This window comes from Zingiber officinale, chromosome 6A, assembly GCF_018446385.1.
Source record: "Zingiber officinale cultivar Zhangliang chromosome 6A, Zo_v1.1, whole genome shotgun sequence".
NCBI classification, from domain to species: Eukaryota; Viridiplantae; Streptophyta; class Magnoliopsida; order Zingiberales; family Zingiberaceae; genus Zingiber; species Zingiber officinale.
In genome coordinates, this window is record NC_055997.1 from 89,886,799 (window position 1) to 89,909,451 (window position 22,653).

Consider the following 22,653-nt stretch of genomic DNA (forward strand, 5'->3'; position numbering starts at 1 on the left):
CGGCACTTGATGGTAGCCCTGATAGGCGTCGAGCATGCATATCAACTCGCAGCCGGCTGTGGAGTCCACCAGTTGATTGATTCGGGGTAAAGGATAAAAATCCTTTGGGCATGCTTTGTTGAGATCCCAGAAATTGATGAAAACTCTCCACTTGTTGCCCGGCTTGGAGACTAGTACCACGTTCGCCAACCAGCTCGGGAACTGAACCTCGCGTATGTGGTCGGCCTCCAGGAGCTTCTCGACCTCCGCTCGGATGACGGCATTTTGTTCGGCGCTGAAGTCCCTCTTCCTTTGCTTCACCGGCTGAACATCCGGTCGGACGTGGAGCTCGTGCTGCGCTATACTCGGCGAAATTCCGGGCAGCTCATGCGTCGACCAAACGAAGGCATCACAGTTTCTCTGGAGGTATTTGATCACTTCCTCTTTCTGGTTCGCCTCCATATTGACAGCAATGAATGTGGTGGCCTCCGATCGGGTTGGGTGAATCTGCACTTCCTCTTTTTCTTCATAAACCAAAGAGGGTGGTTTTTCGGTTATAGCGTTCACCTCGATCCGTGGCATCTTCCGGGTGGCATTAGCTCCAGCTCGGACCATCTCGACGTAGCATCGCCGAGCCGCCTGCTGGTCTCCTCATACTTCTCCCACTTTATCTTCCACCGGGAACTTGATTTTCTGGTGGAAGGTGGAGACGGCCGCTCGGAACTCGCTGAGCGTCCACTACAAAAAAAACACCTGTATAGGAGCGGTTGTTTAGGAGTGGTTTTAATATCGCTCTTGAAAATTGACCAACTGAATCAGTTTAAACAAAACCGCTTCTATTACCTGACCTTTTAAGAACAATTATGAAACCACTCTTACTGTATAGCTTTAGCATCGATTTGAAAAAACTATTACTATAAACCGCTCTTAATGATACAACTATTAAAAGCAATCTTAAAATTGTTGATATAAGCTACCTTTAGCAGCAGTTCTAAGTCAAACGCTGCTACTAACCGTTCCTATTGCTCTAACTTCTAGGAGCAATTTTCAAGCCGCTCATATTGGATTCTTAGAACAGAAGCTTGTGTAAAGTGTTATTACAAACCACTTCTATTGCTCTAAAGGTTTAGAATTAGTTTTTAAACTGCATCTATTGCATAGTTTTAGAGCTAATTTGCATAAATCGCTAATAGAAACGGCTCTTATTAATACAACTATTAGAAACCATATTGAAACTGTTAATTTTGGATACTTCTGGCAGCGATTCTGTGTCAAACGCTACTAATAACTATTTATATTGATCTAACGCCTAAGAGCAATTTACAAACCACTCACATACATTCGGACGCCCGGATGCCCCACACAAGTCAGGCACTGGAGTCAGGCGTGAGAGTTAGGTAGCATAACCTTACTCCCTCTAAATAACTTATTTCTTATAATAATATCCTAAAATACTCATTTATTTATTCAATAGAATCAGCTTAACCATGTGATCATTGCTAACTTAAAATTTTTATGATTCTTTATTTCTAGGATAAAATTCAAATTTAAATAATTTCTTAATAAAAACTTATTAAAAATAAGAAAAATTTAAATTTGGCTTTTTATTTTTCAAATTTTAATTTTAATTTTTTTAATAAGAGTACTTAAATAAAAAATTTGACCATGCACCTAGTATTTTAAAAATGGTACAAATTATTTAAAATTTAATATAGTTATAAATATTTATAAATTTATATTATTACCTTTTATTCAAATTAAATTAACCATATATGACTAAAAATATTATTTTAATATACAAAGCACAATGCAAATAAAAAGGGAGAGGTGTTTTGCTTAAAATTTTAAAATACAAAGTTTTATATGATCATTTAATTTTATGGGTGTTTTATGCTCTTTTCTATTTTTTGCTTAGATGAAAAATAATATTTTCTCGAAATTTATTAAAATTACACTGTGTTTCAAATTTATTAAATTTTATAGTATTTTCTATTTGTACATCATATATTATAGGAAACATATAATTTTAATTTAAATTATAATTATACCAGCGTAGAATTAGCATTACTGAGTTGATTGATTTTAATACCAAAATAGATAAGGTAAATAATAAGATTAATCCTATTGCCATTGTTTTGACGTAGTTAAGTATTTCATATGTTAAATTATAGTATTTAATTATTCACCAACGTAATGTATAACATGTTTGCTCTTTTAATTAATATATAGGTACTAATGTTTCAAAAAATAATCGAACAGATCATATAATGAAGAAGGAATGGATGGACTGGCCCCGTGCTAGTCTTGGGTATCGGGTGGGAATCTTAAACTTTCTATGTTTTGCTTTTGTTGACTTGGCTGATGAAGTGAAGAAACCATGTGCTTGCCGCAAATGCATAAATTCATCAAATCATGAATGCCCGACAATGCATGAACATCTAACCATATATGGTATGTTACAAGATTATCGTATTTGGGATTTTCATGGAGAAAAACCGATGGTGCAATCTCGTGACAGCATGTGTAGTGTGCTTCATGCTTCATCTAGGGAGAACAATAAAGAAGATAACCATAACCTGGTGGTGCAAGAAATGTTATGCGACGCATTTAGGATACATGAAGAACCATTTACAAATAATGAAAATAACATTGGTACATCGACAAGTCATTTGCCAAACGAATCTAGATATTATGCGACGGTATACAAGTCCTCCATCAAATACATATGAAAGTGATCACAGATCTCCTCTATTATCAGAGTCAGATAAAAATATAGAATTTTGAAAAAAAAAATATTTGTCTCATGTTAGTACTTTTAATTATATATTGAATTTGAAATAATTTTATTTATTTAATATTAGTAATTAGAGTATTCTTGTTATTGTTTTGGAGGATAATTGTTTAATAATATTATATATTAATTTTGTGGATTGAAATATTAAATATCAAGATTTTTATTATTTAATCATTATGTATTTAGGAGAGTTTTGTGATGTTAGAGAAGTTTGTGATGTACACTTATTGGGATGGGATTGGAATGCGTTGTTGGAAAGCTATCAAATTTATTATTAATGATATTTGAATAAGTTATTATGATAATATTTTTATTATTATTTAATGCTTAATGAATTCTCCCATCAATCATGGAGCTGACGACAATCAACCTATTAAAATTACCTTTTTTTAAAAGGAAGGAGGCCTATTAAATTGTAATAATTAAAATATCCAAATATTAATAAGGATCAAAAGAAATTATCAAACAATCTATGTGGCAATCATGTATTGGATAAGACAAGTGTCATGGATCATTGTAATTTTGATATTATTTACCTTTGGATTAAATCCATCCAATGGTTGAAAATTGCATCAAAATATGTTTCTATTCAACTTAAATGCCACCTCTTTTCATCATTACACGCCCCATTATTCTCTCCTAATTAAATGCACGCTCATTTCTTTCCTAATTAAACGCACGCCCTCTTTTCATCATAATCTTGCGTTGTTCTATAGATGCACGCCAATTTTCATTGCATCTAACCCTAATCATTCTTCTACGAAGTAGATGGCGTGAAGTCTACTAGCGGCAAGGCGTCGAGGAAGTCGGCTCTAGCGACTGATGGTGTAAAGAAACAACACTACTTCTTTCCGAGCACGGTGGCGCTGAGGGAGAGATCAGAAAGTACCAGACTAACATGGAGTTGCTGATTCGAAAGTTGTCGTTCCAATGCCTTGTGCGTGAGATCGCGTAGGACTTCAAAAGCAGATGAAGCAGATGCTACAATTCCAACAGCCCCCATGAAGTTGAACACCGACAACTCCCTGCACCAGCCATGCCTCCATGCCACAACTTGCAAGACCTCACTGGTGAGCCTTGCTTTCTCCTTCAAATTTTAACTCAATCACTAGCAATTAATCTTGCTGCAGCTGCGACTCCACTGCTCTATCCCATGTGGGAGAAAAGATCCATGTCCTTGCTATGCCAGGATCGGTAATGCAAGTGATGACATACACGACATTGCAATGGCCGAGGATGAGCTCTCTGATGACGACATGCAAGCAGGAGAAGAAGAGGCGGTGATCACGAAATAGGTGAGGGTATTGGAAAGGAGCTTCGATCTGTAGGGAAACAAACTGGAGTCAGAGAGGAAATTGCAGTTGGCTGTCGCGCTTGGGCTGCATCTAAGGCAGGTGGCTATTTGGTTATAGAACAGGAGGGCCAGGTGGAAGACCAAGCAGTTGGAGATGAATTATGAGCTGCTCAAGACCCGATTTGATGCCTTCAGATCACAGAATGAGACCCTAAAACAGCACAACAAGAAGCTCCAATCTGAGGTATATTGAGAATTTTCAAAAAATGATTACTGGGACATGAATAACTCTGAGAAAATGTGCAGATCTTGGCTCTATAAGGCAGGGAAACAACACGAGAAGTCATCAATCACAATAAAGAAACTGAATGTTCTTGCAACAATTGGAGCCAGAAATCGAACAATATTGCAAATGTTGAAAATATTTTGGAGGATGAAAGTTTCTTAACTTGATGTAACTTTTAATTTGAAAATAGCATATAGAGAATTTGATTTGGACTTATCTTATCAAGTTTGTAAGATGTATTTGAGTAGAGATCTTTGAAGAATATACAATAAGATTTTCTTCTATAATGAGTTGAAAATTATTTTTATACCGGTTGGGTTCTAGTTGAAAATTGTTTATACATCTAATAGGTTTTAAAGCTAGAGTGGTTTGAAATGTTTTTAAATTTTAGTTTTAACAATGTTTTGAAGTGCTCTTATACTCATGGCATTTAGGTGTGGTTTGAAATTACTCTTATATTTCAAGAATCAATAACGTTTCAAAAGTGCTCTTTAACAACGTTTGAAGTGCTCTTATACCCATCATATTTAAGAGTGGTTTGAACTTGCTCCTAAATTATTAGCATCAATTGCATCTTGAAATCGCTTTTACATATATGGCGTATAAGAGCGGTTTGAAATTGTTCTTACATCCAACATGTTTTAGAGCAGTTTGAACTGCTCCTAAATTTTAAGCTTTAATAGAATATTGATGTGCTCCTATACCTACATATAGGAGCAGTTTAAAATCGCTCCTTAATGTCTAGCATTAATAGTGTTTCAAAATCACTCTTATATCTATGACATATAGAGGCGGTTTTAAACCATTCTAACAACTAAAGAGTTTAAGAGCGGTTTGAACTGCTCCTATATTTATAGCTATAGAAGTGGTTTGAAACCGTTGTTATACGTACAATATGTAAGATCGTTTTCAAACCGTACCTATAAAGTATAATAGGAGCGGTTATTCAACTTTTACCAACGGTTACGAAAATCGCTCCTATAGGATATAGGTGTTGGGATCTTAGATGGCTAGAGGGGGGTGAATAGCCTCTTAAAAACAAAAACAAAATTTCTACACAGAGATTTGTTAGCACAGCGGAAATAATCAAAACAAACACTTATGCAAAGAAGAAAACACACCACCACTAACACAATGATGTACGAGGTTCGGGGATAACTTGCCCCTACTCCTCGGCGTGTCCGTAAGGTGGACGATCCCTTGATCTTTCGGTAGATCAACCCCCGGATAGATTCCGGCTAAGTATTTCTCCTTCTCGATGGAGAAACCTCCCACAAAGTCTCAAAACAGATTTAGAATGAAGCACAAGACTTAGACTTACAGAATTTTGTGGCTACAATGAATGCACAATCAACTTACAGCCACAATGAATGCAGAGAGTGAAGAAGAAGTAGATTCACAGCCAAGAGCTTCACAGAACACCCTTGCTTGAACGTCGACAGAGAGTTTGCTACCCAAAAAAAATTACTTTACAAACCTCTCTTCTACCTCCTTCTTATTTCTCTGCTCTCTTGCTGTCTTCAGCCAGAGCCAAACCACTGCATCGAATCACGTCAACCAGTAGCGTATCACTGTCGTCGAACCAGGCGTCGCCAATCACGCTTCTTCCTCATCTGATTATCTGAGCTCACACCAATACCATCCTTGGTCTTCACTGGTGTCTCTGAGCTCGAACCAATAAGGAAGAGTCAAGCTGATTGCAGCCAGTGAGCCAACTGAACAAGCCAGTGAACGTTGACGCTTCTTTTGCACAATTTGCAGCGATAACCAGTGGAAAAACCATTTTGTTTTATTCCTTTGATAGTCATTGATTTGAATTCAAGCATCACCATGGTACCTGCAACCTGTTACTCAAAAAGCTCACAAGCAGATGTTAGATCAGACGCATCAGAAACGAATCAGAAATCAGCAGAAACTGACAGTGTGTGCAGACGGTGTTCCGGCGGACCGATCCACACCTTTGATTGATGTCCGATCGGTCGTGAGGACCGATCAGGGTATGGCCTGATCGGTCTGCAGACCGATCAGGGATTAATGAGTGCGGTTCCTTGCACTCCTGAGATCGTCACCGATCGGTCTCAAGACCGATCAGATATGACCATCGGTGCATACTGATCGGTCATATGGATCATCACGGATCGATCCAACGCCTTTTCCTTCTCGCGACATCATCTCCGATCGATCTGCATCGATCAGATTACACTCGATGAGCTCTTGGTGTTTCTGATCGGTCTGCCGATCGATTACTCGCATGTGCTCGAGTGTTTCTGATCGATCGCCGGACCGATCAGAAACATAGTTTCACCGGATCGGTGCACCGATCGGCAATCAAAATCCCATCGATCGGTGCTGACCGATCCAACGCCCATGTGATATTAGGATTGGTCTTGAGAACGAGCTACCGAGCCCTCTCTGACCTAGTCCGGAGAACGAGCTACCGAGCCCTCTCCGACTTCGTCCGGTCCAGAGAACGAGCTACCGAGCCCTCTCTGACCACTCCGTGCCAAGTCTCCATACTTGGACTTTTCCCATGCCAAGCTCCCTGCTTGGACTTTTCACCAGATGTCTGGTCAACCTTGACCCATCTGGATTTCCCTTGCCTGGCTTCACTCACCAGGACTTTCCCTCCCAACGGATCAACCTCGATCAGTAGTCAGTCTGAGTTTGATTAATATCTGATACAAACTTAAATCAGTGTCAACATCAAAACAACAGCCAGGTCAGACTGTATCAACAATCTCCCCCTTTTTGTTGTTTGACAACACGATTTAAGTTTAGATCAGAATTGTTCAAATTTTCATAATTTTAGGGGAATCAAGATCCTCCCCCTAAGACGGATACCACATTATGTGAAGGTCTTCTAAAATCAAATTTGCATTCATCTAAACCTAGTTATCTTCTCCCCCTTTGTCAAACACCGAAAAGGTGCGAATAAGGTAAGATAACTTAAAGAACTCCCCCTTAACCCTTACTGTCCGTTTCTTAAAGCACTTAGAATTCCCTCTAAGTGTATTATGAGACAGTAATAAGGAAATAAAAGACAAACAAGACATGCAAGTGAACAACATATTAATAACCGATAGAAAATGAAACATAATAAAGAGCAAGCAAATATAAAACTGAGTAGCATAAATACATGAGTAGCATCAGAAGTGCAAATATCCAGGTCAGACATAAAGACTAACAAATAACATCCAAAATACAGACAGACAAGGTGACACACAGACTATATCAATCAACATCCTCAACATGAGGAGCATCATCATCATCGGCAGGAGGGGTGAAATCCTGAGGTGGCACGCTGGAGGATGGATAGCCTGGGTAAGACTGCGGAGGCGGGTAGCGTGCCATCCATCCGAGTAGCAACTGCTGTGTCACCACCTGATGACTGCGCATATCATCGAAACGCTGGTCAATATGCCCGCGCAGGTCATCGTAGCGCTGGTCTATCCGAATACGCAGGCCATCCAGCTCAGCAGATATCATCTCATCGTGCTGATCAAAGCGGCTCTCCAGCTCGGCGATCTGCCAGCGCAAATCAGGATCCGCCTCGCCATATGCAGCTGCAGCAGCAACCTGTCGTCGAGGTAACTCACCTAGTGCCCTCCCATCCTTCCACCTAACCGCCCTAGCTTGTCCTAAGATTCCAGACTTGGAAAATGCACATTTCCCAAGTCGACAATCCTGCCTAACCATCTTTACTATCCTCCCCTTAGAGACGTCAATACCCAGGGTCTCAAGCCAGTCAGTAATTACATGCCCAAAAGGCATATAGATGGTGTAACCGCTTGGCTCGCTATGGGATATGATAGAAGTATAGACACTCGACATGATATCAAAGTCAACACGCCTACGCAACCCATAAAGCATCAGACAATGATACGGTCGAATCTCTGCCAATGGTTTAGAGGTAATAGGTAGAAGACAGTTTGTGACAATTTTGAAAAGAATGTAATCAGGAGCAGAAAGGCCAAGGGCTGCAAATGTAGGAAAATCGACATCTAACTCATCTAATCCATCCGGTCTCGGATGTCCAAAGAAGTACTCATAAATCGAGTCAGATGAGACATCAAGAGGATGAGGCACGGGTTCAGGCAAAGCAGGATAGAATGAGAACACCGTCCCCGAACACATACGACAGCCTAAATAACCAAAGAAAGCAATTAAGCTGAAATCAATGTTTTGCTTAGCCACTCTTGATCTATAACTACCATCAATAGTCTGATGAAGGTTGTTATAGAATTCAGAAACTAAGTCAAGGTTGATATCCCTCTCTAAATATACCAGGGAATCAAGTTTATAGTAGGCTATGGTCTCCGTAATCGCTGGACAAAACTCATTCATGTAGTTTTTATCGACTGATCTACATGGGAGCAACTTGAAGGTCCTTTCCTTAAAGGATTTTTCAAACTGTTGGTTGGGGAATCTCCCCGAACTGGACGGTTGAGGTCGAGAGGGAGCAGGAGCTTTGGATTTATCTTTGGACTTGGAAGTACCCTCACCTACTGGTTTCTTTCTAATGGGACACAATGGGAAAAAGAAGAGCACAGGAGCCACCCGAAACACAAAGCCACAGATATGTGAGAAATGAAATCGAAATGCCAAAGTTCTAGAGAAATAGGAGTTACCTTGGTGCCATTGAACTCTTGGCTAGAGCTTCGGAGAGCTAGAACTGCGATTAGTGTTCCGGCGTGCAAAGAGAAGAGAAAGGGTGAGCTGGTGGGAAGAGTCGGCTAGGGTTTCGCGTGAATGAGGAAAAGAAGGGATCGGGAGGTTTTAAGGGTTTAGATGGGTGTACAGTAAAGAAATGATTAGACGGTTGTCCGATCAGAAGGTATCAGAAACCTCCTGATCGGTCTCCAGACCGATCCAGGAACATCCTGATCGGTCCACGGACCGATCAGGAGACGATCAGTGGCTTTTGTGCCGAATTGATCTGATCGGTCTCCGGACCGATCAGGGAACTCTTTGATCAGTCTGTAGACCGATCAGAAAGGGATCAGTAGCGGGCTCGAGCGTTCCAGGCTGACCTGATCGGTTCGTAGACCGATCAGTGTCTGATACTAGTATCTCCCGTAATTTCAGTAACTGAAAATAGTAATTTCAGTAACTCGTGTTCGATAATTCGTGGAAGTTTCTCTAGGAAAACTTCCAAGTTCAGAGCCTAGAACCTGGAGGATCTACAAGCATAACTCTTACCTAAAGGTTATGGTCTGAACTTGTTTATGGCCTTAAGGTTGCAGACATTTAGAAAACAAACAACTTAAGGCCTGTAAATTGAAAATTTTCACCTTTGTTATGTACAGTTTCAAGTTTGTCAAAATATATTCAAAATGCTAGAATTACTTCAATAGCCTGTCTTATTTTTCATTCAAAATCATGAACAGCCATATCAAACAACCCATTAATCAAAATCAGATCAAATCTAGGCAAGGGCCCAACCAAGTTTCCTTGGTTGGAATATATGAGTAAGATCTAGGAGCCAAATACACATGAATTATGTAATGGCCTTCCCCATACTCAATTTATGTCTCTTCAACCTAATTATTCAAGGGATGCATGATACATTTTGAATAATTTGGTTGATCCTAGCATCTCACCCCATTTCTAGCAAGCAAAAACATTTTGTTCAACCTTATAGTTTGTGTGAGATGTTCCCAAGTTGCCCAAAATCATTCCCAATTTCTCTTGTCATTTTAATTGTCCTTATTGATCATGATGAAGTCCTAAGGACCTAATGAGCCAAACACATCCCCAACTCCCTCCTTAAATGACTAAATTCATTTTCTGGAAGGGGTTTGGTGAAAATGTCGGCTAGGTTTGACTTTGACTCCACATATGTGAGCACAATGTCACCCCTAGCTACGTGATCTCTAATGAATTGATGACACACTTCAATGTGCTTGGTCCTTGAATGATGGACTGGATTTTTAGTTAGGTTGATCGTGCTAATGTTGTCACATAGCACTTGTACACCCTTATAAGAAAGTCCATAATCCTCTAGGGTGTGTATCATCCACAACAATTGTGATACACTCTCTCCCATGACAATGTATTCAGCCTCGGTCGTGGAGAGAGCAACACACTGTTGCTTCCGACTTGACCAACTAACTAATGATGAACCTAAGAATTGACAACCCCCACTAGTGCTTTTCCGATCCAATTTGCACCCAGCATAATCGGAATCGGTATAGCCTACCAAGTCAAAAGACTCTGTACGAGGGTACCATAGACCTACTCGAATTGTGCCCTTAAGGTATCTCAATATTCTCTTAACTGCAATTAAATGAGATTCCTTGGCACAGACTTGATATCTAGCGCACATGCCCACAGCAAAAAGTATGTCAGGCCTACTAGCTGTGAGATATAGAAGACTACCAATCATGCTTCTATACTGCGTTAGATCAACTGGTTTTCCACTCTCATCATTGTCAAGGCGAGTGTTTGTCGCCATAGGAGTGGATACTTCATTAGAGTCACTCATGTTGAATTTCTTGAGCATCTCTTGAGTGTATTTCGTCTGATGGACATAAATGCCATCTCGAGTTTGTTTGATTTCAAGCCCAAGGAAGAATGTCAATTCTCCTACTAGACTCATCTCAAACTCACTCTCCATGTGAGAAATAAAATCATTCAAATAGCCCTTGTTATTTGAGCCACAAATTATGTCATCGACATATACTTGGGCTACAAAAATATTTTCACCATCTCTACGCAGAAATAGTGTTGGGTCTATTTGGCCTCTCACAAAACCCTTTTTTAGTAAATATATTGACAACCTTTCGTACCAAGCTCGTGGTGCTTGTTTAAGCCCATAAAGTGCTTTCTTGAGCTTGTACACGTGGTTTGGAGTTTCGGTATTCACAAACCCCGGTGGTTGTTCAACATAGACTTCTTCTTTAATAAAACCATTTAAAAAGGCAGATTTAACATCCATTTGATAGAGTTTGAAACCTCTATGTGCAGCAAAAGCTAGCATCAAACGAATGGACTCTAATCGTGCCACGGGAGCATAAGTCTCATCATAATCGAGACCTTCGACTTGACTATATCCCTTGGCTACAAGTCTTGCCTTGTTTCTTACAACTTCTCCCTTTTGATTTAACTTATTTTTGAAGACCCATTTAGTTCTAATAATGGTGGTCTTTTTCGGTCTAGGAACCAAGTCCCACACTTGGCTCCTTTCAAATTGACCTAATTCGTCTTGCATAGCTATGATCCAATCAGGATCGTGCAATGCTTCATCAACTAGTCTTGGTTCAATCTCTGAAATCAATGCGACTTCATTAGACTCATTTCTAAAAAATGACCTAGTCCTAACCCCTTGTTGGATATCTCCCACAATTTGGTCTTGGGGATGACTAGTGGTTATCCTAGATTGTCTTGGTGTTGGTGGTGCCTCATGAATGGTCTCACTAGGCACAGGCAAGGACTCAATATCAGGCAAGGGATCAACCGGAGCCCTTTGTTGCCTTTTCTCATCGTCATCAGAGTCAACCTCGACTCTTTCTTCATTTTGATCATTCAAACTTAGATTTCTAAGTTCAAATTGAATTTCTCCTACATCCCTTGATTGATCATTTGAGTTGGGGATTTCTTCAAACGCTACATCTGAGGACTCTTCAATCAATTTAGTCCTATTGTTGTAGACTCGATAGGCTTTACTGGTGAGAGAGTACCCGACCAGTATCCCTTTATCAGCCTTAGCCGTGAACTTCCCAAGATGATCCTTTGTGTTCAAGATAAACACCTTACAACCAAACACCCTAAGATGTTTAATTGTAGGGGGTCTCCCAAACCAAAGTTCATGGGGGTCTTTCCTAAAACCTATGTATCAATATTCGGTTTTGCACATAGCAAGCTGTATTTACGGCTTCAGCCCACAAGTAACTCGGTAGTGAGTACTCATTAAGCATGCTTCATGCAACCTCTTGCAAGACTCGGTTCTTTCTCTCCACAACCCCATTTTGCTGTGGGGTCCTTGGAGTTGAGAACTCATGTCTATACCCTTTTGCTTGACAAAATTCTAAGAACCTATGGTTTTGAAATTCACCACCATGATCACTTCTAATGGTTTTAATTGTTGTTGATTTTTCATTTTCAGTTCTTCTACAAAAAGAAATAAAAATATCTATGGTTTGATCCTTAGTTTTCAAAAAGAAAGTTCATGTGTATCTAGTAAAATCATCAATAATTACTAAACAATATCTACTACCATTCAATGAAATAACATTGTTACAATCAAACAAGTCCATATGTAATAAGTCTAAGGCAGTAGATGTACTCACAGTGCTTTTACCTTTATGAGGTGCTTTTGTTTGCTTACCCATTTGACATGCATCACATAGTTTGTTCTTTTGGTACTTGATGCTTGGTAAGCCTCGTACTAGTCCTTTGTTGGCCAACTTCCGAATATTCTTCATGTTTACATGTGCCAACCTTCTATGCCAAAGCCAAGACTCTTCTTCTTTTGACATGAAACACTTAATCAAAGCATTAGTAGCACTTTTAAACGATACTTGATAAATATTATCAACCCTTGTGCCTACTAGTACCGTGTCAAGTGTGTCAATGTGTTTAACCAAACATTGACTTGAATGAAATTCAATTGTGTAACCCGTATCACACAATTGACTGACACTTAGGAGATTAAAAGTCATCCCCTTGACTAGAAGGACATTCTTGATATGAAGACATTCGGATATATGAATGTCTCCAACTCCTACAACCTTAAGGCTACCATTATTACCAAAAGACACATTACCTCTACTTTTGTTTTGAATGGTTGTAAACAGTGATTTGTTCCCGGTCATGTGCTTGGAGCATCCACTATCAACAAACCAAGTTGATAGATGCTCCCCCTCGACCAATGCCTACAAGACACAGAAGATAGAGGTTTAAGGTACCCAAATCTTGGGACCTAATGCTTCTACAACGAAAGACCTAGGAACCCATGCCTTGGTCATACCTTTCCTAGTTCCATGAGCCCTAGAAACATGTAATCTACTATCTTGAGTTCTAGACATTAGAGAAATGAAACTCGACTCCTTGGGTTGATACCCTAGCCCGGCCTTGTTGTAGACTGCCCTTTGGGCATTTAGAATCATGTCTAGAGTCTTAGAGCTAGTTGAGAACTTCTCAAGAATTTTCTTGAGTTTCTCAACCTCACCCTTTAAAGCCTTGTTCTCATCCTCAAGGACTTCTAGATGTAGGTCATCGACCTCATCTTCCCTAAGGGTCCTTAAGGTTTTTACTTCTTCTTTTAACAATTTATTTTCTGTTTTTGACTTTTTAAGCAATGTAGATAAATGAGTGATAGTCTTATAACACTTTTCTATATGAGAAGAGGTTACCTCTTCATCATCCGACGATGATGAAGCCGCGGTTGAGGCGTCGCTCGAATCTCCCTCACTTCCGGAGTCCGAAACCTCCCTTGCCATGAGTGCTAATTGTCGTGTGCTCTTTTCCATCTTCTCTTCTTCCTCCGATGAGCTTGATGAGGACTCATCCCAAGTGGCCTTGAGAGCCTTCTTCTTCTTGGCTCTTTCCTCCTTTTTGGCTCGTTCCTCCTTCTTCTTAAGTTTTGGACACTCACTTCGATAGTGTCCTTTTTTGCTGCACTCATAACATGTAACATTAGTTTTGTCAATATTTTGTTCACTAGGTTTACCTTTTCCTTTGTATCTCCTGCTCCTTCTCATGATTCTTCTTACGAAATTCGCCATCTCACTTGATGATGATCCACTTTCATCATCGGATTCTGAGGAAGAGGTGGATGAGGAAATCTCCTTTTCTTTCTTCTTTTCCTTCTTCCTTCTTCCATCCTTGCTCTTTGGTCCTACAAACAAAGTAATACCCTTCTCTTTTTGACCTTTGTTAGCAAGCTCATGAAGTTCCATCTCACAGAAAAATTCATCTAATTTAACAATGGAAAGATCCTTGGATACCTTGTAGGCATCTACCATAGATGACCACAAGGCATTCCTAGGAAAAGCTTTTAGAGCATACCTTACTAGATCGCGATTCTCCACTCGTTCGTCCACAGAGTGTAGACCGTTGATGATCTCCTTGAATCTCCCATGAAGTTCACTTACCGTTTCACTGTCCTTCATGGTTAGATTTTGAAGCTGATTCAAGAATAGGTCCCTCTTGGCAATCCGAGAATCTCGAGTTCCCTCTTGGAGCTCGATGAGTTTGTTCCATAGGTCTCTTGCACTCGAGAACGGACCTACCTTGACGAGTTGGTCCTTGGCGATTCCACATTGCAAGGTGACCATAGCCTTGGCATCGGCTTGTGCTTTGCGTAGTTGTTCGGTAGACCACCTAGACGAATCAAGTTCCTTACCTTCTTCATCTTTTGGTGGTGTAAAACCCTCCTTGACGGAAAACCACATGGAGATATCGGTCTTGAGGTAATACTCCATGCGGCTTTTCCAGTATTGGAAATCTGCTCCCTCGAAATAGGGTGGACGGTTGGTGTTGAATCCCTCCTTCATGGCCATTGTTTAGCTCTTTGGGTTGTTAAGCCGAAATGAAGAGCACCAGGCTCTGATACCACTTGTTGGGATCTTAAATGGCTAGAGGGGGGTGAATAGCCTCTTAAAAACAAAAACAAAATTTCTACACAGAGATTTGTTAGCACAGCGGAAATAATCAAAACAAACACTTATGCAAAGAAGAAAACACACCACCACTAACACAATGATGATGTACGAGGTTCGGGGATAACTTGCCCCTACTCCTCGGCGTGTCCGTAAGGTGGACGATCCCTTGATCTTTTGGTAGATCAACCCCCGGACAGATTCCGGCTAAGTATTTCTCCTTCTCGGTGGAGAAACCTCCCACAAAGTCTCAAAACAGATTTAGAATGAAGCACAAGACTTAGACTTACAGAATTTTGTGGCTACAATGAATGCACAATCAACTTACAGCCACAATGAATGCAGAGAGTGAAGAAGAAGTAGATTCACAGCCAAGAGCTTCACAGAACACCCTTGCTTGAACGTCGACAGAGAGTTTGCTACCCAAAAAAAATTACTTTACAAACCTCTCTTCTACCTCCTTCTTATTTCTCTGCTCTCTTGCTGTCTTCAGCCAGAGCCAAACCACTGCATCGAATCACGTCAACCAGTAGCGTATCACTGTCGCCGAACCAGGCGTCGCCAATCACGCTTCTTCCTCATCTGATTATCTGAGCTCACACCAATACCATCCTTGGTCTTCACTGGTGTCTCTGAGCTCGAACCAATAAGGAAGAGTCAAGCTGATTGCAGCCAGTGAGCCAACTGAACAAGCCAGTGAACGTTGACGCTTCTTTTGCACAATTTGCAGCGATAACCAGTGGAAAAACCATTTTGTCTTATTCCTTTGATAGTCATTGATTTGAATTCAAGCATCACCATGGTACCGCAACTGTTACTCAAAAGCTCCTGGCGGATGTTAGATCGACGCGCCGAAACAAATCGAAATCGGCCGGCGGTGTGTGCGAGGCGGTGTGGTGGATCGGTCGGCGGACCGATCCACACCTTTGAATTGATGTCGATCGGTCGTGAGGACCGATCGGTATGGCTGATCGATGCAGACCGATCGAGGATTAATGAGTCCGGTTCCTTTCACTCGAGATCGTCACCGATCGGTCTCAAGATCGATCAGATATGACTGATCGGTCCTGAACCGATCGGGGTTCATATGGATCGGTCCACGGACCGATCCACCGCCTTTTTCCTTCTCGCGACATCATCTCCTGATCGGTCTACGGATCGATCAGATTACACTCAGTGAGCTACTGAGTGTTTCCTGATCGGTCCGCAGACATCAATGTGCTACTGAGTGTTTCCTGATCGGTCGCCAGACCGATCAGCAAACATAGTTTCACCAGATCGGTCTGTGCACCGATCAGGCAATCAAAATCCCACTGGATCGGTCTGTTGACCGATCCAACGCCCATGTGATATTAGGATTGGTCTTGAGAACGAGCTACCGAGCCCTCTCTGACCTAGTCCGGAGAACGAGCTACCGAGCCCTCTTCGACTTCGTCCGGTCCAGAGAACGAGCTACCGAGCCCTCTCTGACCACTCCGTGCCAAGTCTCCATACTTGGACTTTTCCCATGCCAAGCTCCCTGCTTGGACTTTTCACCAGATGTCTGGTCAACCTTGACCCATCTGGATTTCCCTTGCCTGGCTTCACTCACCAGGACTTTCCCTCCCAACGGATCAACCTCGATCAGTAGTCAGTCTGAGTTTGATTAATATCTGATACAAACTTAAATCAGTGTCAACATCAAAACAACAGCCAGGTCAGACTGTATCAACAATAGGGACGGCAACAAGAGGAGCGGTTTTCAAACCGTTGGTAAAAGTGTAAGAGTGGTTGAAAACCACTCTTAAAAGTCAAAAAAACCGCCCCTATATGGGTGTTTTTTTTGTAGTGGTCGATCGCCCCAAGATAACGTTGTATGCTGAGGGAGAGTCGACAACGACGAAGTTTGTAGTACGCGTTCTTCTGAGCGGCTCCTCTCCCAGCGAGATAGCTAGTTGGACCTGTCCGACCGGCAGAACTTCATTGCCCGTAAACCCATAGAGGGGGGTTGTCATGGGCAGCAGCTCGGCTCGATCAATTTGTAGTTGGTCAAAGGCCTTTTTGAATATGATATTGATCGAGCTTCCTGTATCAATGATAACACGGTGAATAGTGTAGTTGGCTATTACCGCTTTGATGAGGAGAGCGTCGTCATGTGGCACTTCGACTCCCTCCAAGTCCCTGGGCCCGAAACTGATTTCGGGCCCGCTCGCTCGCTCTTGGCTGCAGCTGACCGCATGGATCTGAAGTTGTCTTACGCTCGCCTTCCTTGCTCTGTTTGAGTCACCGCCGGTTGGCCCCCTAGCAATGATGTTGATTTCGCCTCGGGAAGTGTTACTTCTATTTTCTTCTTCCCGAGCGGACAACCTAGGCTGCTCCCTAGACCTCCTGGGATTGTCCTCACGCCTCGGAGTATGATGTCACTCGGGAATCTGTCTCTGCCGCCTGTCGGATATCATCCGATCGGCCTCGCGAGGGCGCTGTTGCCTGTCGGATGATGGCGATCGACGGTGGCCACCTCGAGGCACGGGGTGGGCGATCAAGGGGAGGCTTCGGCAGTCTCTTGTATTATGCGTGTCTGTCCGGTGAAATGAGCAAAACATTGGGGTCCATACCTTCTTTTTAGGTTTGGGTCGCTCGGCAGACACTTCTTGAATGGCGTGGGATCTTCCATGTTGCTGGGGGCGGGATGCTTCAGCTCGCGGTCCTCTGGGCAGCTGATGAGCAGTCTGCGGCTTCCGCTCGGCATGGGGTGCCCGTTCGGTTGGAGTTTCCTTCCTTCGGGCTGCTTGGGCTTCCTCCACATTGATGTATTCATTGGCCCGGTGTAGCATATGATCGTAGTCTCTGGGCGGCTTCCGAATGAGCGAGCGGAAGAAGTCCCCGTCCACGAGGCCTTGCGTGAACGCATTCATCATCGTTTCTGAGGTGGTCATTGGAATGTCCATAGCCACCTGGTTGAATCGCTGAATATAAGCTCTGAGCGACTCTCTGGGCTCTTGCTTGATGGCGAACAGGCTGACACTTGTCTTCTGATAACGCCGACTGCTTGCAAAGTGGTGGAGGAAGGCCGTGCGGAAGTCTTTGAAACTGGTGATGGATCCGTCCGGCAGCCTCCGAAACCACCGTTAAGCCGATCCCCAAAGGGTGGTAAGAAAAACCCGACACTTCACTCCATCGGTGTACTGATGAAGGGTAGCTGTGTTTTCGAACTTACCCAAATGATCGTCCGGGTCGGTGGTTCCGTTGTATTCACCGATCGCCGGGGGCACATAGTGCTTTGGCAGAGGGTTCCGCAGGATGGCCTCTGAGAATTGACGGTTGATCCGCTCGGGGGAGACGTCCGCTCGGGGGGCCTTGCCTTTTCTGCTATCTCGTATTGGTACTTCATCTGATGAAGATCCTCGATCACGATTAATTGCTGCGGCTTCAGGAGGCGTGCGGAATAGGGCCCGATGAAATGGAACCGTGGCATGCGGTGCTTCCGCTCGGCCCCCTAATGCTGATGTCGCTTGCTGCTCAATCCGCTCGACTTGCGACTTCTGCCTTTGTTGTTCCACAAGCTTAGCTGCTCTTGTCTCGATCAGAGCGTCGAGCTCCTCTGTGGAGAGCATTACCGAGTGCGGTCGTCTAGCTTCATCCATTGCTTCCGATCGGATGCAGGAGCGTTCCCATAGACGGCGCCAAATTGATCTTGTCCGAACGCTGAATCAACAGACGCTGGGCACGTGTCGCTCTCCGAACTGCTGATGTAGATCTCCGACTGGTCGTACGAACCTCCGGCGAACCTGCAAGGAAGTCGGGCCGGGAAGGGGTTCCCGGCGACGACCCTCCGACGCTCAAGTCAGGCAAGCAGACAACAAAGAAGTGGCTCTCAATATCGGAGAATGCGTACCTCAGGCGAAGTGTGAGGCCCTTTATATAGAGCTGTGAAGAGGTTCTCGCACACATACCGAGGCGAATACGTGTCCTCTGTCCATACCTCAGTATGGGCTTGTCAGAAGAGCTTACCTGACACCATACTACTACAGTCTGAGCACATCTCTGATGGGACAGCGGAACCCTCTGCCATAAGATCCTGCGTATGGCCTGGTCGTTGAACATACCCGCTGTCAGAAGGTATTCCCTTGTCCTTTTGTCCCTTCTTACCCCATGCCGAATGTCCGGCCGGTCGACCGTCCCCTCACGTCCGGGCGGTCGTATGTGCTGGTCCGCTCGGGATATTCCCGGTCGTGTGCTCTGCCGACTGTTCATAGTAATGCTACTTTATGCCTTCGGCCGAGTGGGCTCCCCGATCGGCCCGGCGACCCTGTTCCCCATGAACATCGGAGACCCGACTCCTCGTCGGGTTGTTTGTGATTCCACTGGGACCCCGTTCGTCCGACCGATCTCCCCTTCTCCGGTCGGCCGTTTGACCCTTTGACTTCCACGTGGCTTTGACTTCCCTCGGAAGGGGGGGTCCCTGTTCTTACCACCGGATCAATTACATATACAAGGATAAGAATATTAGCAATAAATTAAATTAAAGGATTAATTCCCTTGATTATTATTGAATATTTTTAGATTTATTTCAAATTTCTAACCTTTTGTTTCTAATTTTTGCAAGGTTTTGGTGGAAGGAAACTCTCATGTGAAGACAGTGATATTAAATAGGCCCCTAAAATTGAATGCCCTGAACTATCAAATGGTTCGTTCATCCTTAGTCTCAATTATACAAGCCATTTAAAAATATTATTTTTGATAAATTACATGCCATTATTAATGTTTTAAAATTAAGCCAAACAAATCAATTAAAAGTTTGATTTCTTTATTTCCATCCAATTTAAAACATTTAGAAGCATTCCATTTATAAGTTGCCCAAGAGTTAGTAGCTACAGTTTATAGAATTCCAAATACCGTTACATATATATAAAACCATTTTAAAGATAAATTTACTTATTTACTCTTACATTTACTACTGGTAATAAATATTTCATTGTTATTATATTTTTCTTTTTTGCTTTTAATTTTCGATTCATGTTAAATTAGGTTTCTGATTTCTATTAAAAACAAATCTTGTTTTCGAGGTTTTGCAATTGTCGGAGGAGTTCCAGAAGTTGGAAAATGATCCTGCTGTTGGGTTGGTAATTGTAAAGGTACATACAGATTACATGCAATCAATTGCCTTACATAAACTTTCAACTTCTTTTATGAAGAAAATATTATTATTCTCCGGATCAAATTCACTATTTATAAGTGTCTCATTCACGAATATTTCATCATGGATTGAAGGCAAATGGAAAAGTATTTTGTGTGGGAGGAGATGTTATTGAATGCTATCGTTACTCGCTCACAGGTATTATTCAAAACGGTTATATTAATTATCTGGAAGCTTATGTGATACTGTATTATTCATTTTTATCTGAAATTTGATACGAGCAACTAATTGTTAACCTAAATATGAGGTGAGTGGGCACTGGCAGTTAAAATTTATCAAAAGCAAATCACCTTGGACTACCTAGTGGCAACATACATTATGCCCGTGGTCAGTTGATCATATCATATATAACAATAGAATTACTGAAACAATACATTAAGCCCGTGGTCAAGCACATTTCTACTTGAAGGTTTTCCTGATCAATGGGGCAGTGATGGGAGGTGGTGCTGGACTTTCTATGAACGCAAGCTACCGAGTCGTTACCGAAAATACGGTATGATCAATCGGCCATTTATGCTAACATTTGTAGTTTTGAACATGTGCTTTGTATTTGCTTTTAGGTCTTTGCAATGCCAGAAGCAGCTATAGGACATTATCCGGATGTTGGAGCATCTTATTTTCTTTCTAAGCTTCCTGGCTTCTTAGGTTACTACTTAGTTAACAACTCTATGATTACATATGTGATTATATTGAGAATATATTATGATCTTTAGACTTTGTAATTGTTCATTTAGGGGAATATCTTGGCCTTACTGGTGCAAGACTGAATGGTGTTGAGATGGTAGCATGTGGACTTGCCACTCACTTTGTTCCTTCAAAAGTATTGTTTCTTGTTTTACCAATTTAGAATTTTTTTTTCTTTAACAAAATTCAGAATCTATTTTGAACATCAATGTTCTTCCACTATTATTTCTAACCAATGAATAGAATTTACTTTTGTTGGAGAAATCATTGCATGAGATGGATGTTGCTGAACCAAATACAATCCAGGGAATTATTAACAAATATACTCATCAAGTGCAATTGAAAGAAGACAGTGTTCTTCATAGGTGACCTATACATCAATACATACACAATTTTTCTTTCTTTCTATATATATATATATATATATACACACACTCAACATCTTTCTATTCATTTCATTTTGTAGGCTTAACTTCATCGACCACTTTTTCTCAAAACAAACAGTAGAAGAAATCTTATCTTCTTTGGTAAGAATACAACCCAACACATGTATGCATGTATATGTTTGTATATATACCTTGTTAATTGAGTCATCATTTAAATAAAGATATGTATTCATTACTTCCTATTTATGATTGTTTAGGAACATGAGAATGCAACTTTGAAAGAGGAGTGGATTACTAAGTCAATAAGATCAATGAAGGCAGTATCACCAATAAATCTTAAGATCTTCCTTATGTCGGTAAATTATCTATATCTTTCTTTTCTTTTCTTTTAAGAGTTTATTTACTTGATAGAGAGGAAAGGACAAGTGATATAAAAGATACATATAAATATGTAATTGGATATCTCTTATCTTATTCATAGATTAGGAAAGGTCGATTTGAACCACTAGAAGACTGCCTAACTCGAGAAAGTAGAATATCTAGTCATATTCTTCGACGAACAGTGTCGAACGACTTCCTTGCGGTATTCGCTAATTTACCTTTACTTGGATAGAGTTTATTGCTTTTTTATCTCATTTTTGAAAATAAATGCTGATATATTGTTGAATGTAGGGTATTAAGGCAACAATATTGGAGAAAAATTACAAACCAAAGGTAAGATATATACATACACAAGTTGTACCAAAATGCTTCTAAATAACTTTTGCATATATTTTTGTTTCTTTTCATATTAAATTCTTCTATCAATTTGTTATCATACTTGACAGTGGGAGCCTTCGAAATTGGAACTGATTAGCAATGATATGGTGGAGACATATCTGACAAAGATACCTGAGAATGAAGGATGGAAAGAACTCCAACTTAATCCTAGAGACATGCGTGAGAAGGCACCCAGAGCTAAACTCTAATGTCTCGTTTACTTGAACAGAAATAAAAGGAATGAAAATAAGCAAGTAAATGACAGATGGTTTTTATCTGTATTGTTGTCGTTTGAATAAAATGTGCAATGACAGACAATGACTGTTATTCATTTATCTGCAACAAAGAGTTCAGAAAGAGCACCAAAGACCCAAGGATTAATTTCAGCAGATGAGCTAATTAATATAGGCATAATTAGATGTAGGATCGGTGAGATTTACTTGGTTCCCAACCTCCCAGGATCAGTACATTCAAGGCCTGCGCACTTAAGCGCGAGTCCACTAGTGGTTTCCTTTTCGGAGACGGAGAGACCCGTCTTATAATTTATCAAATATAAGAATAAAAGAATGATAAAATAAATACAGCTTGTAATAAAAGAAATACAAATAAAAACTTTGCTGAGCTGATCCGAAAGTCCTGAGCGCAGCGCACCTTTCCTAGAACCCCGGTAGCAAAGCTTCATAACATAGCCTCC

General features: G+C 41.4%; 1 protein-coding gene across 2 annotated transcripts in view; it reads left to right on the forward strand.

Annotated features, from left to right (window-relative positions):
• LOC121996884 (probable 3-hydroxyisobutyryl-CoA hydrolase 3) overlaps window positions 1-22,326 on the forward strand; it is a 41,343-nt gene extending 19,017 nt beyond the window's left edge. Inside the window, exons 2-14 of one of the 2 annotated variants that reach the window (XM_042551046.1) lie at window positions 19,540-19,620; window positions 20,000-20,068; window positions 20,205-20,268; window positions 20,378-20,457; window positions 20,540-20,623; window positions 20,691-20,775; window positions 20,865-20,950; window positions 21,058-21,179; window positions 21,281-21,341; window positions 21,458-21,556; window positions 21,682-21,783; window positions 21,873-21,914; window positions 22,028-22,326. In XM_042551046.1, coding sequence (XP_042406980.1) covers window positions 19,540-19,620; window positions 20,000-20,068; window positions 20,205-20,268; window positions 20,378-20,457; window positions 20,540-20,623; window positions 20,691-20,775; window positions 20,865-20,950; window positions 21,058-21,179; window positions 21,281-21,341; window positions 21,458-21,556; window positions 21,682-21,783; window positions 21,873-21,914; window positions 22,028-22,168 — 1,116 coding nt within the window. In that variant the 3' untranslated portion in view covers window positions 22,169-22,326. The remainder of the gene's footprint in view (window positions 1-19,539; window positions 19,621-19,999; window positions 20,069-20,204; window positions 20,269-20,377; window positions 20,458-20,539; window positions 20,624-20,690; window positions 20,776-20,864; window positions 20,951-21,057; window positions 21,180-21,280; window positions 21,342-21,457; window positions 21,557-21,681; window positions 21,784-21,872; window positions 21,915-22,027) is intronic. The other variant, XM_042551047.1, reaches the window with a different exon arrangement.
• The last annotated feature ends 327 nt before the right edge of the window (window positions 22,327-22,653 follow it).